We start from the raw sequence: 22,491 nt of genomic DNA, 5'->3' as shown, positions 1-22,491 counted from the left end.
AGGTAAATGGAAACTCAACAAGAGCAGCCAACATTTGCTGAGCATTTACTGTACACTAGACTCTGCTCCAAACATTTTTCATACATTAACTCTTGTTACAAGGGAAATCTAACTATGAAAACCATACATGACTATAAGGAAATTAAGGATTGGTATTGGTAATGTAGGAAAAATTGAGGCATTCAAGTGAGTTTTCTAATCTTATATTCTACCCTGTTTCATCATCTACCATGAAAAATGGCATTAACAATACAAAAGGTAAGAACATATATTCAAAGTGACGACAATCTGTAAGTTAGCTGAATAAATGGAATACACTTTTTTCTGCCATGAATTTATACCATTAATGGATAGTCTAACCACTAGCCATAGTAGGACATTTTATTTATTTAAAATGTGGTAAAGACAGGAAGAAATAAAGACAGAAAAAGACTAAGCATCTATGACAATCCCTTGAAGACAGATTACATAATATATATAATATATATATATTATGTAGATACATATATTGATATCCATTATCTTCATGAAGCTATGACTCAGTCATCAGAATATAAATAGGTACATTTTCTCCGGCACTTTCTTATGAAAAAACTAAATGAATCTTGATTTACACCATCTGTTTCCCTCCCCATGGGGGATACTCCTTTTCATTGTTTCATATAGAAAAATACTGTAGGACAGAAGATTTTTGAAAGCTGATTTTAGGATTGAATCCCAGCCACAAAATGTGACAGAATAATCCTTCAGGAATCACTCTCACATTTCCTCTAAATTGCCAATACTACAACTTTTATCCCCTGCCAATACCTGCAAAGATATTCCTTTTCTAAAAGCATGAACAATCTAAGATTTAAAATACTTCACAAGAATTTTACAAAAAGCAAACAGCACAAGCAAGTGATTAAATATACTATGTTTGGAATTCACAAGAATTCTGAAATCTTTATTACAGTGTATGGCTGAAGAATTTCAGTTGTGAAGTATCACACCATGAAAGAATACTCAAGGCAGAAACCCAGTCCTAATTCGTGAGTGTAATATGTTAAGAAACTGCTAAATCAATGACACCCAAGTGACATTGGAGAGAGATTGACAAGTGCATAGAGCATTACCAATGCCAGAGATGGCGCCTAAGAGGTCTTTGTGCAGGCTGTGGTCCAGTGTGTTTCCCTTCTGTGGTGTCACCAGCGGGTTCCCAGCTGGCAAAGCAAGGGGTTCCTCCTTCACAGTCTGTCAAAGAGGGAAGAGAAGAAGCAATCAGATAATAGAGTGAGTTACCAACTGTTCTCAACATGTGAAGGCACATGTAGGAATAAGCAGAGCAGCCTGACATGGTCAAGGGCCTAAGGGGGAGAAGCAACCACAGGGGGTGTTCTTCCCAAGTGAGCTGGAGTTTTAGCAGTAATGACAACAGACTCTGGATGGTTGGAGCTCCATGTTAACTTATCAGAGGAGAAATGACATCATATTTAAAGTTAAATCTCTTTTTAAGGGGATTTTACTTCAGTGAAATTCAAAGAAAGACCTCGAATTTGTGTTTTTCAGGGTTGAAACAGGACAGAGTGTCACATTCTGATCTGCATTACCTATTCTGCTTAGAAAAGCAGTTAGAGAATACACATATGGAAGGCAAAGTTGTAGAGGTGAGATCAGCAAGGGGCATTTAGGAAAGAAAGTTTATAAGAAAAAAAATTATAAACATGGATCACTTCAGGTAACAGTATTTAGAAAATATATGTGGAGGGGTAAAGAGGTAGTGTAATGGGGCTGGGGATGTGGCTCAAGTGGTAGCGCGCTCGCCTGGCATGCGTGCGGCCCGGGTTCGATCCTCAGCACCACATACCAACAAAGATATTGTGTCTGCCGAGAACTAAAAAATAAATATTAAAAATTCTCTCTCTCTCTCTCCTCTCTCTCTTCTCTCACTCTCTCTTTAAAAAAAAAAAAAAAAAAGAGGTAGTGTAATAAATGGGACCTTGCATTGCTCTTGGGAAAAAGGGAAAGAAACATGCATGGAAATGTCCCAAGTATGTGTTACAATGATGAAATGGCAAGATTAATTCTTCATCAGTTCATGGTATGAATAAAAGGGAAAGGGAACTGGTAATATCTGTTCATATTATTAGCAGATAAGCCCTGAGGCCAAGGAAAGAACTTTAGGAAGACAACAAATACAAGTTTTAGTTTGTAGAATTTTTATAAACTTTAATAATTAAAAATCATTATGGGTGAATAATTTAAAAGCCTTTTGCAACTGAAATGTGATAAGGAATTTGATTGTGTTAATGCTGAATTGTAAGATGCTACCAAGAATCTTTTTTTAAAATAAAAAGACAGGGGGCTGGAGATGTGGCTCAAGCGGTAGCGCGCTCGCCCGGCGTGCGTGCGGCCCGGGTTCGATCCTCAGCACCACATACCAACAAAGATGTTGTGTCTGCCGAGAACTAGAAAATAAATATTAAAAATTCTCTCTCTCTCTCTCTCTCTCTCCTCACTCACTCTCTCTTTAAAAAAAAAAAAATAAAAAAATAAAAAAATAAAAAATAAAAAGACAAATTGCCATGTATCAAAGACAGAGTATATAAACAAACCAATCTCTAGTCAAAAAGTTTTAAAATAATTTCTGGGATCATTCTTCAGTCTACTTAATTTCCCATGCCTCTTTAATTAGTTACAAATACAAACACAAATACAATATAAATTAAGATGGAAGGGGCTGGGATTGTAGCTCAATGGTAGAGCACTTGCCTTGCATGTATGAGGCACTGGGTTTGATCCCCAGCACCACATAAACATAAATAAACAAAATAAAGAGATATTATGTGTATACACACACACACACACACACACACACACACACACACACAGAGAGTGTGAGTGTGTGTGTGTGTGTGTGTGTGTGTGTGTGACTTCTTGAAGGCAGGGGCTTCTGGTCCCTCATCTTGGCATCCCTGACATTCAGTCTAAAGAAGAGAAATTATAGCCTAGAGAGATGGCTTTTCCAAGACTATAGCATATTACTATCAGAACTGGGGCAGGTCTGGGCTCTAAGGAACATGGGTTAAAATCATGCTCTTTAATTTTGCTCCTCCTCCCACCAGAAATTTGTGTTGAATATACAAATGAAAATTCCAAAGGCTTACAAGATATTAGGCCATTAGGAGAGCAAGAATTGAAGATTTACTGATTGACCCCATCTTAGCCAGAAATGTAATTTACCAAGAGTTATTACAAAGCAACTGCCAACTGTGGTGTTATTGCCAAAATAGAGGAGAGGGTGTGTACAGGTTTGAACTGTATCCCTTAAAACTCGCCTAGAACCTCAGGATGTAATATTATTTAGAAATATAATTTTTTCCAGATGTAATTAAAACATAAGTTAAGAATAAATCCCACCAATGGTGTTCTTATAAGAAAGGAGAGGACACACAAAGACTCAGACACACATCAGGGAAAAATACCATGTGAAGACAAAGGCAGAGATGGCAGTGATGCCACCATAGCCAAAGAAAAACTCCAAGGACTGCCAGCAACCACCAGAAGCTCAGAGAGAAGCACAGAACAGCCTCTTCCCCTGATGCCTCGATGCACCTTGATTTTGGACTTCTGGCCTCTCAAATTTCTGCTGTTCTACACCACATTCATGGCATTGTTACAGCAGCCTTAAGACAATATGGGCTATGTCCAGTAACTATGCTTACGTACAGTGCCTGGGTTCACAGGGAAAGGTGACACATCCCTCACATTGATCCGCTGGACATTTTCAATGAGCAAACCAAACAGAGGCAGGTAGAGTGTGGCTATTCTTGCCTGATGACTCTGAAACAAAGACACAAGTAAGTTTGTTCCATAGCTCTGAGAACAAATGACAGAGTAATTTGACACAGACTATCTTCTTTATTTAGATCCACCCTATAAGGACAAATATTAGATTTTATTCTGAAAACAGAGGAAAGTCTTGTACTAGTATCACGAATTTTCTAATTAGTGCTCTCTTTATATCACTTAAAGGATATTTATCACTGCGTATTTGCTTCCTTTGAGGGCCACTCACCCTTGAAGCATATCTGTCATCAAAAGAATGCTTTATCAGCAGGTTCTTGAGCACACTGATGGCGATCACACGGACCTCCCGAAATTCCTGGAGGGCAGTGCCCACTTCTCTTAGTAATAGTCCTACCAAGAAGTGGTTTCTGCAGAATTCATCTGTTAATGAGTAGTCAAGCTGGAGATCTGAAAGGAGGATAGAGACTACTTTAGTCAGGGAGGGTCCAATGCTCTCTGAACAAAATAAAAACTGAATCCATCCTCTGCTTTCAGCCTGCCCTGCATCTGCCAATGCATGATCAGACCTGTCTTCAAATAGAAAAGGGTTGAATCTAAAATGCTGCTCTACTCCTTTACACATCAAACTCCTATGTGAAAACCAAATTTAAATACAAATAAGTGCCCTGGATTTTGGAACACATAGCATCCTTCATGATTGAATATAAGTTTTAATACCAATTTTTAGAATATAGAACAGCATGTTACATTATAATTTTGTTACTGAAAAAGTTAAAAATAAGCTATTGTATTAATTAAAATAAGCATAGGAGTAATTTGTGCATAAAATTATGTAATTATAGAATAAATAAATACACATGCCTTATTAAAATGATTTACTTCCTTAGTTCAATATTTATTTCCTGATCATCAATGCCTGCAGAGTCCTAATAAAACCCAATGTGTTCAAAATGAATAAATTTGCACATAACCTATTTATTCTGCTATCACTAAAAGAAGAACTTATTTATTATAGTATTTTCTAAAATATCTGTTTAATACTTCCACACCTCTAAAAGCAAATAAATATAAACTAAAATTGGAAGGGACAAGCACCAAACCAAACTAGTAACTCACCAGCAAACTAAATGAAAAAGTTGAAAGCTGTTCTGGAAAAGAGCTAGAAGTAAACATGGACCTTCCTGAGGGAGGTAAAAGCAGCTGAACATCACTCCAAAGCTGCAACATTCCCTCTCGGGAAGCTTAAGACAGCACTTGATTTCTTACACTGACTCCATTATTAAAGGATGATCTACAGATACAGCCCCTCCTTTGACTTCAATCCATATCTGTTATTTATATTTAAATTTGCCCCAAATATTGACCTAGGTCCAGTAAAACCCTTTAGTAAAAGAGGAAGAATATTCATTTTCCCAGAATAATCTGTTCACTGTTTATGATTACTAACCCCAGTCTACCCAAACTGTAGTTCACAGTTTGAATTCACATGATTTGAATTCACATTTTCATTCACATGAAAATGATTATGGCTTAACTGTGTGTGCTCTTACATACCTGTGCTTGTGGCATATGCATGTTCATACACGCGCAGCTATGAGTTCATATGGGTAGGTGTGCATGGGAGAGAAGGTGAGGTGGGGCAAGTGAGAAGAAGGTAGAGAAGAAGAATACTAAAAGAGATTAATTCCTAACAGTGAGACAAGGCAAAGGATCCATATCTTAAAGATGCCCACTTGCCTAGGGAAGCCCCTCTTGCACCAAATACCCTAGAAACACTCTGAAGGTGTGAGTCTGCCAGACACCTGACAGATTTCCATTGGCTCAATTCTACAGGATAAACAACAGAGTCCTGCAGGCTTAAAGGGCAATATGGGCAGTAATACATTCCCTGCCCAACCACCAGACATAAACAGCTACCCTTAGCACTCTGACAGGGGAAATGAAGAAAAGAGGCCAGTGCCCAAGAACAGGTGACTGTGAGGTGAGGGAGGGCATGAATGAGGGTAGGGAGAGGAACTAACTCCACGAGGAGCTGGGAGAGAGTGAGGATCCTTCAAGGCCCCACCGGGACCTGTGGTATGGCTTCTGGGGAAGATGAGGACTTCTTCGGGAGGGACTATTAAAGAGGTGTTGGGGTAGGCATGCCATGTTTGGAAAGCTGGGAGTAAGCAGGGGTACATGGAATGTAGGGGACAGTGGGATGTGAAACAGAGGTTAGCCAGCCTGGGATAGACTGCATAGCTAAATTCCTGCTGCTCCTTGGCCAGGAAGCTCCCGCTCAGTCCTGCGGGTACTGGGCTCAACCCCTCACTTTCTCCCAAAACTCTTATCTAGCCACCCTATCTCCACTGTCACCACTTTTCATATCCTCCTTTCCAAGCTTTATTATTCCCCCTTAGCATTTATCAGTCTCCAACATTCTGTGTATTTCACATATATAAAACAGCCAAGGATTTTTATCCAGGTTGTCCACAACTGTATCCCAAAACTAGACTAGTTGGTGCAACATAGTTGGCTCAACCATTTGTTGAACAAATGATTGCCAACTCCAGGGCCACAATCTCCCTTCTTGTTCTTTATAAAGTGTTACAAATCTGTTTGGGGTGGGGGGAAAATATTTGTCTCTGCATGTTTCTCCAAATTTCAATGTGTCATTAATAGTTTGCTGGCTTTTTCCCACCTTTTCTGCTTTAGCACAAACAAACCTAAGCACATTATAAGGCACTAAACTTAATGAATATTGCTTGATAGACCTGTCATTCCACTTTATTCAAGTTGATTTACTTGATGAAGATAAGAAACCTTTTGACCTCATTCCCTTCAAACTTAAAGACGATACAGAACAGTTAATAAAAACTCAACATGCAAACATAAAAAGCATGTGAAAAAGCCATGTTGCTTGTGATTCAAGCTACTGCCACCACTGTGGATGAAGGCTATGGAAGTAGTGGAATGCAATTTTGGGGTGAAGTAGGACTATTTTGTTTGTTTGTTTGTTCTATTTGAAGAAACATCCCAGAAAATCTAGTAACCTTAGGAGCAAGATGCCTCCCTGGGATGTTACTGCAATGTCTTAGCTACAGTGAAAACAAATTCACCACTTCATCGTGAGTTTAAAAATGATTGAATGCCTAAACAAATAGTATAGGTAAACATTTGAATAGTCACTTGCATTCTTTTTCTTTTAAAGGAGGAAAATGCAAGAAAGCAGGCATCACATCCCACACCTACCTACAGGAGTGTCATTTGACTCCATAGTTGGTGAAAGAAAAGCTAATTCATAAGAAAAAAAGAAAAGTGAAACAAAAACTAGAGTAAATAAAATGGATTTCTATTTTTTTAAGCAAAGGAATTTTTCAATGAAAATGAGTCACATTGGCATGATCTGCAAGCTAATAAGTTTTATCAAAAAGTAAGTTTCCATGTTACACTTTATCAATACATTTGAAATGCAAATTTAACAAGAAAAAAGTTAATTCTTCAATGAAAATCAGAAAATACTAGTATCATATTTGAATCAATTCTCTTTTCTTATTAGAAAATGAATGGCTATCTCTGAAAAAATTAATGCATGTAAAGATAGGTTACCTTGGTATCTTTGAATCCTGCCTTTTCCAAATGGCATTGGTAAGTTCAAGGGAATATAATGTTCATGATTGCACACCACACGGAGAAATTCAAACTTGTATTCAAAGAGGGTCTGCAAGAAAAAATGTTTTGTCATTGCATTTTTTTTTTTTTTTAGAGAGAGAGAGAGAGAGAGAGAACTTTTAATATTTTATTTTTTAGTTTTCAGTGGACACAACATCTTTGTTTGTATGTGGTGCTGAGGATCGAACCCGGGCCGCACGCATGCCAGGTGAGCGCGCTACCGCTTGAGCCACATCCCCAGCCCAATGTTTTGTCATAAATTCAATGTTTCACTAGATATTTTACATGGGACACTAAAAAAGCTTATCAGAAACAACACACCCAGGCATCAGCAACAGGGACCTGTGGGAAATGCACGTTCCAATCCAGTTTACAGATTTTAAAATGGCTGCAGGGACTTCTTTGACAACTGAAAACACATTTCATTAAACAATGTCCTCAGGTGATGTTTAGAGCATTTATTATTTATGTTCCTACTTCCATAGAGGATTTCACCTTCCTTACAATTATAGACACAGATTCAATACAATAAAAAAGACTAGTATGCCAGAGCTTTAAAAAAAAAAAAGAAAAGAATGAGAACAGTCATAATTCCAGCAGATAAAGGTTACATGGTTACTTTTTTTCTTTTCCTTAAGTAAACTGTGACTCATAACATTTATACTTTTCATTTTGTGGTTGAAATGTCATTGCGGTACTATAAGAGTAAAATCTATGGGTATGTTTATCTCTCATTCTGAATTACTATGTCCCTAATATCTCATATTAGTATAAGCAAGTGACAATATTTTCAAGAGGGAAGTGAGCTGTCCCTCTGGGACTGAAAGATTCATATGAGAACTGAGAGGATAGGTGGATTTTCAGATGTGTATCAGAGAGACACAAGGAACCTCATGCAATAGTCACACTACCTTTGGGTCTCCAGGAGCAAAGCAGCTGATATAGTTGTTGATCTGTTTAAAGACAAAGCCCCTGTCCATGAAGGTGAAACATCTCTGTGGAGAAAAACAACCCACAAAGGTCAGTATTTCAGGCCTATACTTTTTGGAAACTTAGGCTAAAATCAACACTTGTTAAGGATAAAAATCAGTGCTTGTTTAATAAGTTATAAACTTGTTTAGTAAGTTTATTTTTCAGCATAAAACACATCACTGACATTGTCAGAGCACCTGCTCTATGCACTCTGCTCAGGAAAAACTTAAAAAGCACATCTTAGTTGCAGCTGACGCCCTCTCCCCTGGAGGTTCCCACCTTGATGAAGACCGCTAGGCTATGATTAGCGTTCTTGGATGCCTCCGGGTTATCTCGAAACTTCTGTGTGATGTGTGGCATCAGCATATTCACAACAGTTTCCACTGCATGATGGTAAGATGCAGGAAATCTCTGGTTTCGTAATAACTAAAAGGAATTTAAAGCAAACATTTACTATTTTTTTTAGTTGCAATTCTTTAGGGGAAAATATCTTAACTTGGAGTCCATTTTTTAAAACCCAGAGTTCTAATCTTATCTGTCTGAAATATTAGATAAAATGAATTAATCTTCTTTCTCTCAAAGTACTATATAAGTGTTCAAATATTTCAAACAAGTGCCATGGATACACTTCAGCATGATAAAGACCATCTATAAAAGTGGAGCTATAGTTTCTATTCCCAGAGATTCTGACCTAAGAGCTTGGCAGGGAGAAGGTATAGGAACCTGCATTTTTAGTTAACATCTTTGGGGATTCTAGTGTCTGCACCTCTTTTAGAAAACACTGGTCTAGGCTTATGCTCCAAGTACTCAAAATAAAAATACAAAGATTGATGACTATACATGACCAGTTTAAACTGCTTAAGAGGCAGCAGTCTGCTTCTAGTTAAATTTACATAATAATCTTTATCATTAATATTTACCTAAAAAATTATATTGACTACTTAGCAATTAACTACCATTTGTCATTGAGTATCTTTTACATTAGGTATGTTTTTATGCACTTTTTCATTCGAATCTTATGAGATCCCCATGAATTTAGTCCTCATTTTACAGAGGAACAGAGAGGTTAAGGAAATGTGTCCTCAGTCACACAACTAAAATGCTTCATACCCAGCTCTACCATGAGTTTAAAGCCTGTGCTCCTGCTAAGGGAGACCACACTGACTCCTCCCCTGGACACATAAATAGAACCATCTGCTGAGAATCTGAAACGGGGTGGTGGGGTGATATGAAATTACTTAAATGCTCCACTATATCTATCCATTGATGTGTTCAAAGAATTCTAACTGCCATGTGAGGGGAGTCTCATCATCCTCATTTTACAGATGAGAAAATTGAGGGTTAGAGTTCAGTAAACAGTACTAACCTCTAGTTTTAAAATTTCAAAGGAATTGTGTTCCAGTGTGTAACCAATAATTCTATATCCTGAGGTGTTAGCATTAATATATGAGTGACTTCCAGGACTCTGGAAAGGACAACTAACCACAAGGCATGACTGCTAGTCATCCAAGCTGGCTACTCCCAAAAAAGTGGTATCCCTATGGACTTTGGGAGGGGGCTGAGTCAATGAATGCTAAGGCCATGAAAAATGGATGAAGAACTCTATCATGTATACATTAAGTGAACAGAAGGCCAACCTATTAGCTAATGTTGTTACTATCACTGAAGGTAGGACAACCAGACATAGAGGCCTCCTGAGACCATGCAGTAATACCAGCTATGAAGTATCGTTACCAGAAAAAAAATAAAGCCTAAATCAAATCAGGCTTCAGACATAACCACAAATTTATAGGAAATTCAGGGATTAGAGAACCATGTCATGTAACACTATGAGATTCTAATCAGCCAAATCTAAAATGTGAGAAATTCTGATGGACCAATGACCCACTTGCTTTAACAAATATGTTCAGTCAAAAAGTGAAGAGGGAACAATTTGAGAATCAAAAAAATCTCAGATTCACATCAATAATATGCAATATGTGAACTTTATTTAGATCCTGATTCAGCCAAACCAACTGTAACATGACATTTTGGGGACACCTGGGGAGAACTGAATACAGACTGGGTGTGAGACTATGATAAAGAAATATTGCTAGTTTTAAAATGTAATGCTATAAGAGTTATATCTTTTTCAAAATCTGTTAGAAATGACACACTAAGCATTTCAGAGATAAGATGCTGGTAAGCTGTTTTTAAAATGCTGTAGGCAAAAAAAGTGTAGCTATGTAAAGCAAGAATGGCAGAATATTGCTAACTGCTGAAGCTGAACTACTGGATCATGTGAGAATCATTACACCACTCTCTAAACTTCTAGACTTAAATCTCCACTCTTAGTTTTTATTTTAAAAGATGTGAAGAATGATCGGTAATTTACATACTAGCCCGTAATTAATGCTGCTCAGTGATTAGAAAATGATAACTTAGGGCTGTAAAGGCTGAAAAGAAGTTTCCCAGCAGTGAAAAACAGCTATGGTAGTGGTAGAGCTCTTGCCTAGTATGCTTAAAGCCCTGGGTTTGATCTACACACACACACACACACACACACACAAAAAAAAAAAAAAATCCTAATTTAGCAATAAAACAAATTAAAGTCTTTTTACAAGGCAAGACATACACATCCAAAGATAATAAAGACTTAGGTAATTAAATATTTTTTTTTATAAAGATTACTAAGATTATTATAAGCTGAAATGGAAAGAAAACCTCTGGGACAATGGGCTGGTGCCCAGGGTGGTAAATATATAAGAGCAATCAAAGGAGAGGACCCAACTTCTGGCCATGGTTGCTGGAGGGTCTCCTGTCAGTGCCACTGCAGTGTCCCCATTGAGCCAGCACCACCATCTGCTCCTCCAATGGAAATTGCCAGTGCGGGGTCTGCAGCCCAGCCTATTCTCACAGGACCAGCCCCCTCCAGCCTACCTGCTGTGGAACACTATGTCTATCCTGCTGGCTGTGACTCCACTACATGGGATCTCCCTGAAGACCCACATCCAACCTGGCTGCTGAGGCCCCTGTGAGCACTGCTGTTAAAGCCAGGGGTTTGCAGAGACTCAGCAATGGGCTCCCCTGCATCCTACAGGTCTCTGCTCCTCCAATCACTGCTGTGCTGGTGAGCACTTGGGAACAGTCATCAAATGTTCACTTCTGTGTTCCTTACTGAGTCCTTCCACTCTCTAGTGGGGTTTAGAGACTTGTTTTCTATGAATTGTTTTACTACTCTATGAGACACAATAAATAAGACTTAATAAGTAAACATTTTGTTTAGGCTTTGTAAACAACAACAAAAGTAACAGGGCTAAGAACTTCATCAATGACTTTTGTCAGCAATCTGAGTTAACCTCTCCTTATTACAGTCCCTACATAACTACCTCTCCTTCCCAATTTTTCTACAACTTATTTTCTTCCACTTATCTCCTTGTAATTTTCTGCCACAATAATCATTCTCTGTAGATTCTCCATGTTCATGTCCCTCTCTACCCAGATGGTGCCATGAGAACTACGCTTCAGATCTCCAATTGCAGTGAACAGAGGTGCCTGATGGACCCCTCTACTATGCTCTGAAAGCTACTGCAGTGTCTGTGCCATCCATACCTTGTACTGTCTGCTCCCAGCCAATAACTGAGGGGGCAGAGATGCAAAGGCAGGTTTGTTACTGGGGGATATAGACTCTGGCAACTGGCTTTGGTTTCAGGACTCTCTTTCTTAAGACTCACACTGTGCTTTCAGAAGTTCCCTTCCCTTTCGCTCTCCTTAACCTGGAACAGACTGAACCCTCCTTTGATGGCTCCCCCACCATCTCTTGGGCTACTTCCTCACAGTCATTGCCTTAATAAATCTCCTTCATGGCTAAACTGATCTGTCAACTGAGACTAACACAATTCATTTTTCTCAGAGAAAAACTTAGGCTTACGATTTCAAGCAGACTAGCACTCACAAATCTATTTCCCTAGTTCTAAGCCTGAGTCTCCACCTGTGAACTGGAAATTGGTTCTCTGTGCCATTACCCCTTTTGACAGCTGCTGGCTGTCACCCAATATTGTTCCTCCCTCCCTCCCTCCCTCTCTCTCTAAAAAAGCAGTGTTAGAAACCAAAGCCAGCTCAACAAAACTGGATACATGGATATCCAGACTAAAGACTTCCATCCCTTGCAGCTAGGTGTGGCCATGTGACTAAGTCTGGACAATAGGGTAGCAGTGGCAGCAATGTTTTCAAGTTTAATCATATCCTAAAAGGAAAAGGTGTGTCTTTCCCTTCCTACTGGCTGCAATGTGTATGTGGTGGCAACAATATTAAATCAGCACTCCAGCGGGGCAAAGCAATGAGAGGGAAGGAGCTATATGCTCCTCCCATAAGTGCAAGCTATAAGTTTACACTTGAACACTCTTGCTCCTTGTTTAAGTTACTATTATGTCTTCATCACAGCACCTGAACATACAGCCCTAAGGTTTAAGTTATTCTAAGCAGAACTCATCACTGCCCATCTCCCCAGTAAGTCATATCCCCTGCTCCACTCAACTTTGACTTTACTATGTTCTGTGTGTTTTAGGTTAGGGTAATGATGTATAATTTATATACAATAAAATCCAGACTTTTAAAGTGTGAAGCTGGGCAAGTCTTGACAAATGAATACAGTGTGCAATCACCACAGACAAGAAGACAGTCTGCTTCTGTCACGTCCACTCACCATGCTGTTTTCTATCCCCATAGATCTTCCTTTCCTAGAATGTCACATCAATGAACTTACTCAGTGTGTAGTCATTTGTGTCTGACTTTTCTCACTTAACATAGCACTTCTGAGATTCATTCATTTTGTTGCAAGAATGAGTATTCTGCTCCTTTTTATTTCTAAGGGTATTCCATTATACAGGATTGCCACATTTGCTTATAAATCCAGCTGATGGACATTTGGGTTGTTTCTGGTTTTTGACTACTATGAATAAAACTTCTATGAAGTTTGCATATGAGCCTTTGTGTGGATACAGTCTTTCATTTCTCATTAATATATACCCAGCAGGGAACTTCTGGATTGAATTCATAATTCTGTCTCTTGTTCACTCATGATGCTATTCATTCTCAAATGGAATCCCACCTCATCTTTCCTAATGCTAGATTTTCATCAGCATCATCATAAAATGTCATTTCATGTTATTGCAGTTAATTAAAGAAAAGAGAGAGAAAAAAATATATATATGATATATATATGAATATGTACATATGTGTGTCCCACATAGGACACAACTCTAGATAGAAACTTGTGTATCAGTGAGTCTAAGTTACTTTGTTAACATTTATATCTTTTTTAACTTCATCATTCCTATTGAAGAACCTATTCTACCTCTCTCTGATCTCTCTACCAAACTGTCTGCTGCTTGGTTTCAAAGCTCCAGATAATCTAATCCTTATTTTTGAGTTAATCCTGTTTTTCACTCTCCACCCTCTAATCTCAATCTAGCCATCCTGAGCTCTGCCCCAGAGGCTTATAGCTGTCTAAGACTCATTCTTCTTTCCCTGAGTTGTGGCATCCTTCAAGGCCCAGGTTTCACACTAATCTCTTATCACTCCTGGAACTCACACATACACACACCTTCCTGAATTATGCTCTGTTTGTCTAAAGCTGAATGTCTTCTTTTTCCAGTAATCATGTCAGCTTCAAGGTTGAGGCTGTGTCCTCTACTCCATTTGCATTTCTCCTCTGTGCTCTGTGCCTATCAACTGTTCAAAATACTCATAGATGGAAGTGTGCATATTAACACTCTGTCACACAGGTACAGGTGTGCATAAATGTTGGTTTAGGGAAAGTCAAAACAATCCATTTAGGAGAAGAACCATATCATCCTTCTTGCACTTTACAAATAAAAGTTCTTTTCTTGTGCAATTAAGCTAGAGATTAGTTGTAGGATAAACAAGTAACTAACTTAAGGGTATATATGCACCCTTTTCCTATGCCAGTTTCTCAGCCTCCTTTCCTGAAGGACACTTGTGGAATGCTGGTACTTAGCTGGATTCAGTGTGGGAGGAAAGGACATCAAGTCTAATTAAAATATAGCTACTAAATATAAATGGTGTAAAGAAATACCTAAAAAATGTTGACCTTAGTAGCAGAGAGTTGGGGGAGAATTTCTCAGCAGCCTTGATGACATCTGTTTTATATTTTTTTCAAGAACTGTAAGTTCAAGTACCTGTCAACTATAAAGCTCTAGACTGGCTTAGTCATACATAACCAATCCAAACCCTGCAGGTCTATTGTTATAGTAAGGAAATTGCTTATATCAGATATTGGTTCAAAGAGAGGCTCTGATTTATATCCTTTTTCAGTGAATATAACCAAGTGTGGTTTGAATGATTGGGGATGAAAAGTTGGACACTGGTAGTCACCTCCACCTTTTGCCACAATGCAGCATTAGAAGCAAGCATAACAGTGTGCACATTTATTCTTCCATATAAGTTTGCAATGGATGGAGTTACCCCACTACCACTGGGAAGGTACATGAATGTACACTGAAGCCATCAGCTCAATATACACAACGTCCCTAAATGCCAATCAATGTTAAAGTATCCCTGGGTAGGGTACTTGAAGTAACAATAAAAGCTTTATCTGGCTCCTACTCCAATCCAGGGTATAGGTTTATACTTGGTCATGGCACTTTGAGAAAGACTCACTGATAAGAAGAAAAATAAGACCAGATCTGTGTTACAAATCAGAATAAAATAATCATCTTCAGTCTAAAAATAGACAGGCTTTGAGGGGATATGATCTAAGTTTTGGAAATCATAAATGATTTACAAAATTATTCTCTAAATTCAGAACAATGGAGTAGGGGACAAGGACACACAATTCTTAATGGAGTAGAGGACAAGGACATACAATCCTAACTTCCATGTGTAAATTCTCAATAACTACAAGACAAACATATAAACAAGTAACTTGAACATATAAAGCTCATCTCTCCTAAGATATGAGGCAAACTGCATGAAGGCTTTAAAAATATTAGAGGAGTCCCTGTATCAATCATGTGTGGGAAGAGCAGCTGGCATCTTCAGTGACAGAGGCAGAAGCCAAAGAAGTGGCCTAAAATGAAAACATGAAGTACTCCCAAGGGGAAAGGAGGTGTTTTAAAATTTTTTTTCAAAGTAAGTTATGTTGTGGTTAAAGCTTTCTCCTTTTGGATGCCAGAGCTCTCTTTCAGACACAACTGGATAATAATTTTTTTTTTTTTAAAAAACAGTGACTTCTAAAAACACTCTGAATATTATTTTAGGACCAAAATATAATTAAGTTACGGAAAAGGCTCTTCATGGTAGCATTCGAGTGGTTTGGACAAAGTCCCAAAGAAAAATAAGCCACTTCTCAGAGCAGAGGTGCTAGGGAATCAGTCATAAGGCTGGAAATGGCAGGACATGTGGGAGGGGTTGACCACGACCAGTCAGGTGATCCTGGGCAAGTCACTTTGTAGGTCTGCACTTCCTTCTCTGAGAAAGGAGTGGGGGTTGGATCAGAAGATACCCTTCAGGTCCCACCACTCCTAGAGGGCTGTGGTTTAATTTGGCATCTTGACAATAAAAACATGCAATTAAATCCCTTTACTAATCTCTTAACATAGTTCTAGGAAAAATAGCACTGAGGCTTGGGTTATTTTTTTGGGGGGAGGCACCAGGGATTAAACGCAGGGGCACTTGACCACTGAGGCACATCCCCAGCCCTATGTTGTATTTTATTTAGAGATAGACTCTCACTGAGTTGCTTAGTGCCTCGCTTTTGCTGAGGCTGGCTTTGAATGATGATCCTCCTGCCTCAGCCTCCCAAGCCATTGAGATTATAGGCATGTGCCACTGCGGCTAAGAATTCAAAGAAGTGTCCATTCCCTCCTGGACAATCATTGCCATCATAAGAAGGGAGCAGGCAGCTGTAGTGCTCTGATGGACTTGGTTCCCAGCTCTTTACCACCACAGTTCTTTTTCTCAGCCCAGTATTCATTCTCCTCCTTCAGACCTAGCCAACTCCTACCTATTGGTCAGAACTCTCTAGTTTCACTATCCCAGGCAGCTTCTTTGTATTTGCACTCCATGCCCATCTCTCATAGTTTCACCATGAGACCACTGAGGTATTTATATATGCTTTCCCACTAACTTCCTCAATGGCACAAACCATGCCACATTTAATTTTTTAACACTTGAGCCTCGCACAAATGAATGTTTGCTGAGTGAATCAGTTATATTTTTAAATACAGTCAAGTCACCACTTGCTCTGATTGCATTAATTTAGAAACAAAAATAACAAAAAACCCCCTGGGGCCTTGATACAGGCTGAATTGTCCCCCTACCCTTAAATTCATATGCTGAAGTTCTAACTCCTGAATTATCTCAGTAGGTGACTGTATTTGGAGATAGGATCCTTAAAGGAGTGATTAAGGTAAAGCAAGACCATTAGGGTGGCCTCAATCCAGAAGGACTCTTATCTTCAAGAGAAGAGAATATGACATAGACCTGCACAGGAGAAGGCAGCCATCCAAAAACAGAGAAGAGGCCTCCGAAGAACCCTCACATGCAGACATCTTGACCTAGGACTCTTCAGCATCTCGATTGCAAGAAAATAAATTTCTATTGTCTAAGTCACCTATTCCTTGGTTCTCTATTATAGCAACCCTAGAAAACTAATGCAGGTTATAATCTCATTCTGTACATGACAACATTTTTAACAGAAAAGTCATATATTCAAATATCTGCGCGCATGTGCGCAGCGCACACACACACACACACACACACACACACACACACACACAGGCATGTATACTGCCAAGGAGACAATCTGCTAGATTTTTTCCTTGGCAGGATGTTCTGGCATGATTTAGATGGTGCATTTCTCTGTGGAAGCAGGGCCCACTTCCATCTGGCATCTCCCTGTGCATTAAAAATCAGAATCTTTAAATTGGATTTAAAAGAAACATCTTCCTCCCACAAAATAATAATAACAACAACAACAACAACAACAACTACCCCACAATGGAGAGCCACCTGGTCAGACACCAGTGCCTGTTCTACTGGAACAAAGTACGGCTTTGGGTTCTGAATCACCAACCTTCTGTCCAATACAATACAGCAGCCTTTCCAAAGGCTTCCTTTGAGTCCAGACCTCTTGGGCAGAAGGCCTCAATCTGGACTTCCTGAATGTCCCTCCCTGTGAGTTCCCTCTCCTCCCTGTGAGAATCACAGCCCAGGAATTCACTGTGAGAGAGTGTGTGTGGCACTACACCCTCACCTCCACTCTCCGCACTGTTCCTCCTACTCCTAACCAGACCCCACATCCAGCTATCCTATGGCACAGTTCACTGTCCTGTCTCATAAGGAATTCTTCTAAAACTGAGAAAGTGACATTGCCAGCTGTATTTATGCATTGGAACATTATACAGATTTAACTCCCTTAAGCCTTAGATAGCCAGTGGGCCAATCACATATCAAGAGGCACCGGCCTAGAGACCAGGTCCATCATTCAGGGATGAACCCTATAGGAACAAAGGGGCAGCATGAGATGGTGGGAATCAGGGGACAGTGTCACAGGCACACACATTCAGACACCACCAATCAAAGGTATTAAGGGACAAGGCAAATTTGAGATTGTACATTTGTGCAGAGATGGATTCTCTAAAAAAGTTCATTAATTGGTTCTAGAGGACACAAGATCCATTAGATACTCCCATCTAAGCCCTATAGAAATGCCTACAAAGGACAAGACACTTAATACAACTACATAATTAAATTAAAATTAACACTTTAACTACTATTCTCATTTCAATAAACCTCAAGCCTTCTATGCTTGTCAAAGGAAAGACATATTTTTCTCTAGATTTAACTACACAGTGGTCAGAAATGAAGGCTGTGGAGCTGGACTATTTTCAAAACCTAGATTCCTCCACTCACTAGCAGCATGACCTTGGGCCTGTAACTCAAATGTTCTAGTTTTGTCATCTATAAAATGGGTAAGAACAGTACTTCTCTCACAGGGTTGTTTATGAAGCTAAAATAGTTTCTTATAAGATACTTAAAACAGTCCCATAACTGGCACATAGAAAGCATTAATCATTGTCAGCCACAAACATATCCTTAGGGACTTTACCCTAAGAATACAAACTTGCACATGGAATAACATACCTTCACTTTGGAGTTTTCTATCAAATGCTGAGCCATGGATTTTATCAGCACGTCAAAGAAAAACCAAGAATACTAAAAGAAAAAAAAATAGCACCCGAGTAAGAAAAACAACAAATTAACAGACAGGAGGTGAGCGCTTTTAGGCTGACAGTGTTATTAACCAGAAGCAGGTGTCACCCTGAAACACAGTTAACAAGTTATCATGAGACCCAAGAGGTGAGCAGAGATGTCCTCTGCCTCCAAGCCCACAATATGTAACTCTATTCCACCAGGAAGTTGGATACCTACCCAATAAGGGGTACTGCTGGATTATTTGTGGAGTCATTCCTCTTTACTGGTCTCCTAACTAGTGACAACTGCCTATTCAGTAGGTAAATCAGCATCCCTCCACTGATTTGAGCATAATGACTTATACTCAAGAGCCAATGAGATTTTGAATGTGGTAATTCTTTGCAGCTCTGATCTCAAGACACAATTAGCAAAGCTGGAATGGAGAACTAATTCTGTTCTCTTTTTTAAGGGGTGGTGATTATATCTAAAATCATACAAAAAGGGTAAACTGATCAGGCTGTGAAATCTGAATTTTTGTTCATTAGTTTTTAAAAATTAACTAATTAATTTTTATTTATTTATTTTTTTGAGATGAGGGTCTTGTTCTGTTGCCCCAGGCTAGTCTCAAACTTGTAAGCTCAAGTGGTCCTCCTCCCTCAGCCTCCTAAGAAGTAACAAAATCCTGGCCCTTAACTTATTTTTTAACTGATGAATTGTACATATGAATAGGGTACACCATGTAATGTTTCAATAAAGGCACATATTGTATAATATTTTAAAAAGGTTAATATATGTCTCTTTACTTTAAATCTCTTTGGAATACCTTAAAACCTTTTCTTCTAGTTTTTTGAAATGTACAGTTGTTTTCTGCCACCTTACTGTGCAACAGCACACCAGAATTTCTTGCTCTTAACTGTACTAAGCACCCACCAATCAATCTTTCCCTATTCCCTGCCCTCGTTACTGAAGAGAGCTAAACTGGTGATCCTGACATACCTTAAGTAGTTTGTTGCTGGTGAGGAAATCAGCAGAAGGCTTGAGAATGGTGGTCATGGATTTGGTCAGTTCTTCATGCACTGTCTTATATTCAGAAGCAATGTACGGCTCAGCCTTATAAGCATACTTTGAAGAAATGGGAAAGAGACATTAATGCATTGGTTTGCCAAGTTGGTTTGAAGGTTTGGGAGGCTCCATAGAATGGATATTAGGGACTGAGGTACAATTTCATGGGAAGAAGAGGAAGGAATGAAAAAGAAGGTGGGAAGGGTGATTGTTATGTGACAGAAAGAGGGAGCCCAGGATGTCTTCGGGGAACCCATCAAATACACAAATCATCTGACTTAGTCAGACCAGTGACCATCTATCCCATTACTCCATGAATAACAGAGACTGCAAGGAATGTACCACATGACACTGATAACTAATATCCTAAAGAATCCAATGTTATCTTTAAAACTATCACATAGCTCTAATTAATTCACAAAAGGGATCTTAAACTAAATAGAACATATGTAATTTTTTATAACAGTAACTGCCACCATATTTATTTAATGTTGTATTTACATAAAGCATCTGTTGATGTTTGTCCTAATGATATCTTTTGTTGTCCCACATAGTCATCTCATTTGATTGTGGCCAGAACTATCCTTCCTACCTTGGGAGAAACCCTTTTAGATGAAAATTTTACATGGAAAAAGATAAAATGAAGGTGACTAACTCTACCAGAGGCCTAGCCAAGAGCAACTTAAAATTCTTCAAACTTCTACACCATTTGAGTTACATACGTAGTTCAAAGGATGAAGTTAAAGGAGTGGTGCCTCTCCTCATACCTCCCCTTGCTTGGGTCTAAGTATTGAGGATAGAGACAGGAGAAAAGCATAGGCATAAATTTCAAGTACATCTGTAAGTAACCAGGCTTGTAAAAAGTAAGTCCTTAGAAGGAAAATTGGAGAGCCACAGATGTAAACAATTGGAACAGTTTGTTTTACCTACCTTAACATATGACCTCAAGTGGCTCTCCAATCCTTCCTCATGGCACTGGGCAACCACATGAATAATGACCCTACACATCACAGGAATGAATAAAGCAATGAACAGTAATGTGAAAAATGGAAACATTTCATTATTATCACAGTAGTAGTAGTAGAACAATGATGATGCCATTGGCACTTAAGAAACAAGAAGATGAGGATTTAGATGGGGTCCCTACATAGGGATCAAAAGACATTTCTTCAATAATGTTCAGCACATACTAGCATCCCAGATATGCATGACTATGCTCCAGATGTGGACAGACTAGAAGGGAAGAAGCGTATCCATCCATCCATCTCCCTTACCGAGTCACATTAACTGCCACTTCCTCCTGGGTGGCTCTGGTGAGGACTCGAAATAGCTGGTTCAGGATAGTGGGCAGGAAGGCGATCATCACGTGGCCTTCCATGGCATGCAGACTCTACACACAGGAAACGGCAGAGGTTATGTTAGTTTTTCAATGTAAATCGACCCCAGGTAATTTCCACTTAGCTTCAAATAAATTAGAAGAACTCCTTTTGGAAAGCCAAGTGGGAGGCACAGAATGGCCCCTCAAACATGTCCACGTCCCAATTCTCAGAAACTATGAATATGTCACATGGCAAAGGGGAATTAAGGTTGCCAATCAGTTGGCTCTAAGCTGAGGATTATTTAGGTGGGCCTTATAAGGTAAAAAGATCCTTGAAACTGGAAGAGGGAGGCAGGAGAGAAATGGGGAAGTGGGTAGGAGGAGAACTGTGACCAAGGAAGAATGTCAGAGATGCTGCACTATTGCCTTTGGGGTGGACGAATGGCCGTGAATCATCACATTTAAAAACAAAAACTTTAGTGACATATATTTATATATCCCCCCTTGCTTAAACCAAAGAAATCTCTATCCTATTACTCACATTTCTTATTTTGTCCCCTGCCTGGAATGTTTTAGCTACTCTCTCTCATCAAACTGCTTTGCCCCAATCATTCTAGATGACAGTCCCCTAGTGCTCTTGCTGCCCAGCCACACTAGAAACCTCCCTAACTCCTGCACAAAGCTAGGACCAGTTATATGTGTTATTTCCTTGTTTAATTTATCTTCCTAGCACACTGTCACCAAGTTTGCATTACCTCCTGCAATGGAACAGAAATTGCTTAAAGGTGAGGACTGCTTGGTTTGAGCATTTCCTGAAAGGCATGCATTGGAAACTTAATCACCAAAGCAACAGTGTTGGGAGGTGGGGTCCAAGAAGAGGTGATCAGGCCACAAGGGCTCTGCCTTTATAAGTGGATTAGTGTTCTTATTTATGGAGTGGATTCATTATGGTGGGACTGGGTCCCTTACAAAAGAATGAGCTTTTGTGCTCTCTCTCCCCTCTCTACTGCCCACTCTTACTTTTGCTACAAAATGACACAGCAAGAAGGCCTCACCAGGTGTTGGCACCTTGGCCTTAGAATTCCCAATCTCCAGTTCTGTGGGAAATAAGTTTGTTCTTTATAAATTACCCAGGCTTAGGTATTCTGTTAAAGCAGCACAGTATGGACTAAGACAAGGACTGCTTCTTCTGTGCCCACCACTGTGCTCAGTATTCAGTGAGCACTCACAGAGGCCTGGTCAAGTGAGTGGTTTTACATATATGAGAATAATATGCTTTAAGGTCCAGTTTTGAGAAAACATGGGACTGGCACAAAGGCAAGAGTGGTGCTATTTCCAAGTCCACTTCTCACCACTATTAAAAACCTCATGGAGACCACTGAGGTGATAGCATCCAGGTAACAGCATCCTTACAGAAGTGTAAGGACAAGAACAACAGTCACCACCAGAAAGAAGACCCTACTTACTTCAGACTCATTACAAGGGGCTACTAAGATAGTCAT

At 39.3% G+C, this 22,491-nt stretch overlaps 1 protein-coding gene across 16 annotated transcripts in view; it reads right to left on the bottom strand.

The window, feature by feature from the left end:
- Dock9 (dedicator of cytokinesis 9) overlaps positions 1-22,491 on the bottom strand; it is a 276,339-nt gene that overhangs the window by 64,591 nt on the left and 189,257 nt on the right. For all 16 annotated transcript variants that reach the window (XM_077795132.1, XM_026399592.2, XM_077795143.1 and 13 more), the window contains exons 24-33: positions 20,946-21,061; positions 20,602-20,671; positions 19,606-19,731; positions 18,559-18,630; positions 8,692-8,838; positions 8,352-8,435; positions 7,378-7,489; positions 4,058-4,236; positions 3,709-3,822; positions 1,116-1,233 (exon numbers count right to left, since the gene is read on the bottom strand). In XM_077795132.1, the coding sequence (XP_077651258.1) occupies positions 1,116-1,233; positions 3,709-3,822; positions 4,058-4,236; positions 7,378-7,489; positions 8,352-8,435; positions 8,692-8,838; positions 18,559-18,630; positions 19,606-19,731; positions 20,602-20,671; positions 20,946-21,061 (1,138 nt within the window). The remainder of the gene's footprint in view (positions 1-1,115; positions 1,234-3,708; positions 3,823-4,057; positions 4,237-7,377; positions 7,490-8,351; positions 8,436-8,691; positions 8,839-18,558; positions 18,631-19,605; positions 19,732-20,601; positions 20,672-20,945; positions 21,062-22,491) is intronic.

Source organism: Urocitellus parryii, chromosome 2 (assembly GCF_045843805.1).
Source record: "Urocitellus parryii isolate mUroPar1 chromosome 2, mUroPar1.hap1, whole genome shotgun sequence".
In the NCBI taxonomy this organism is placed as follows: domain Eukaryota; kingdom Metazoa; phylum Chordata; class Mammalia; order Rodentia; family Sciuridae; genus Urocitellus; species Urocitellus parryii.
The sequence above is the reverse complement of the archived record's forward strand: the minus strand, read 5'-3'. Positions and strand labels throughout refer to the sequence as shown.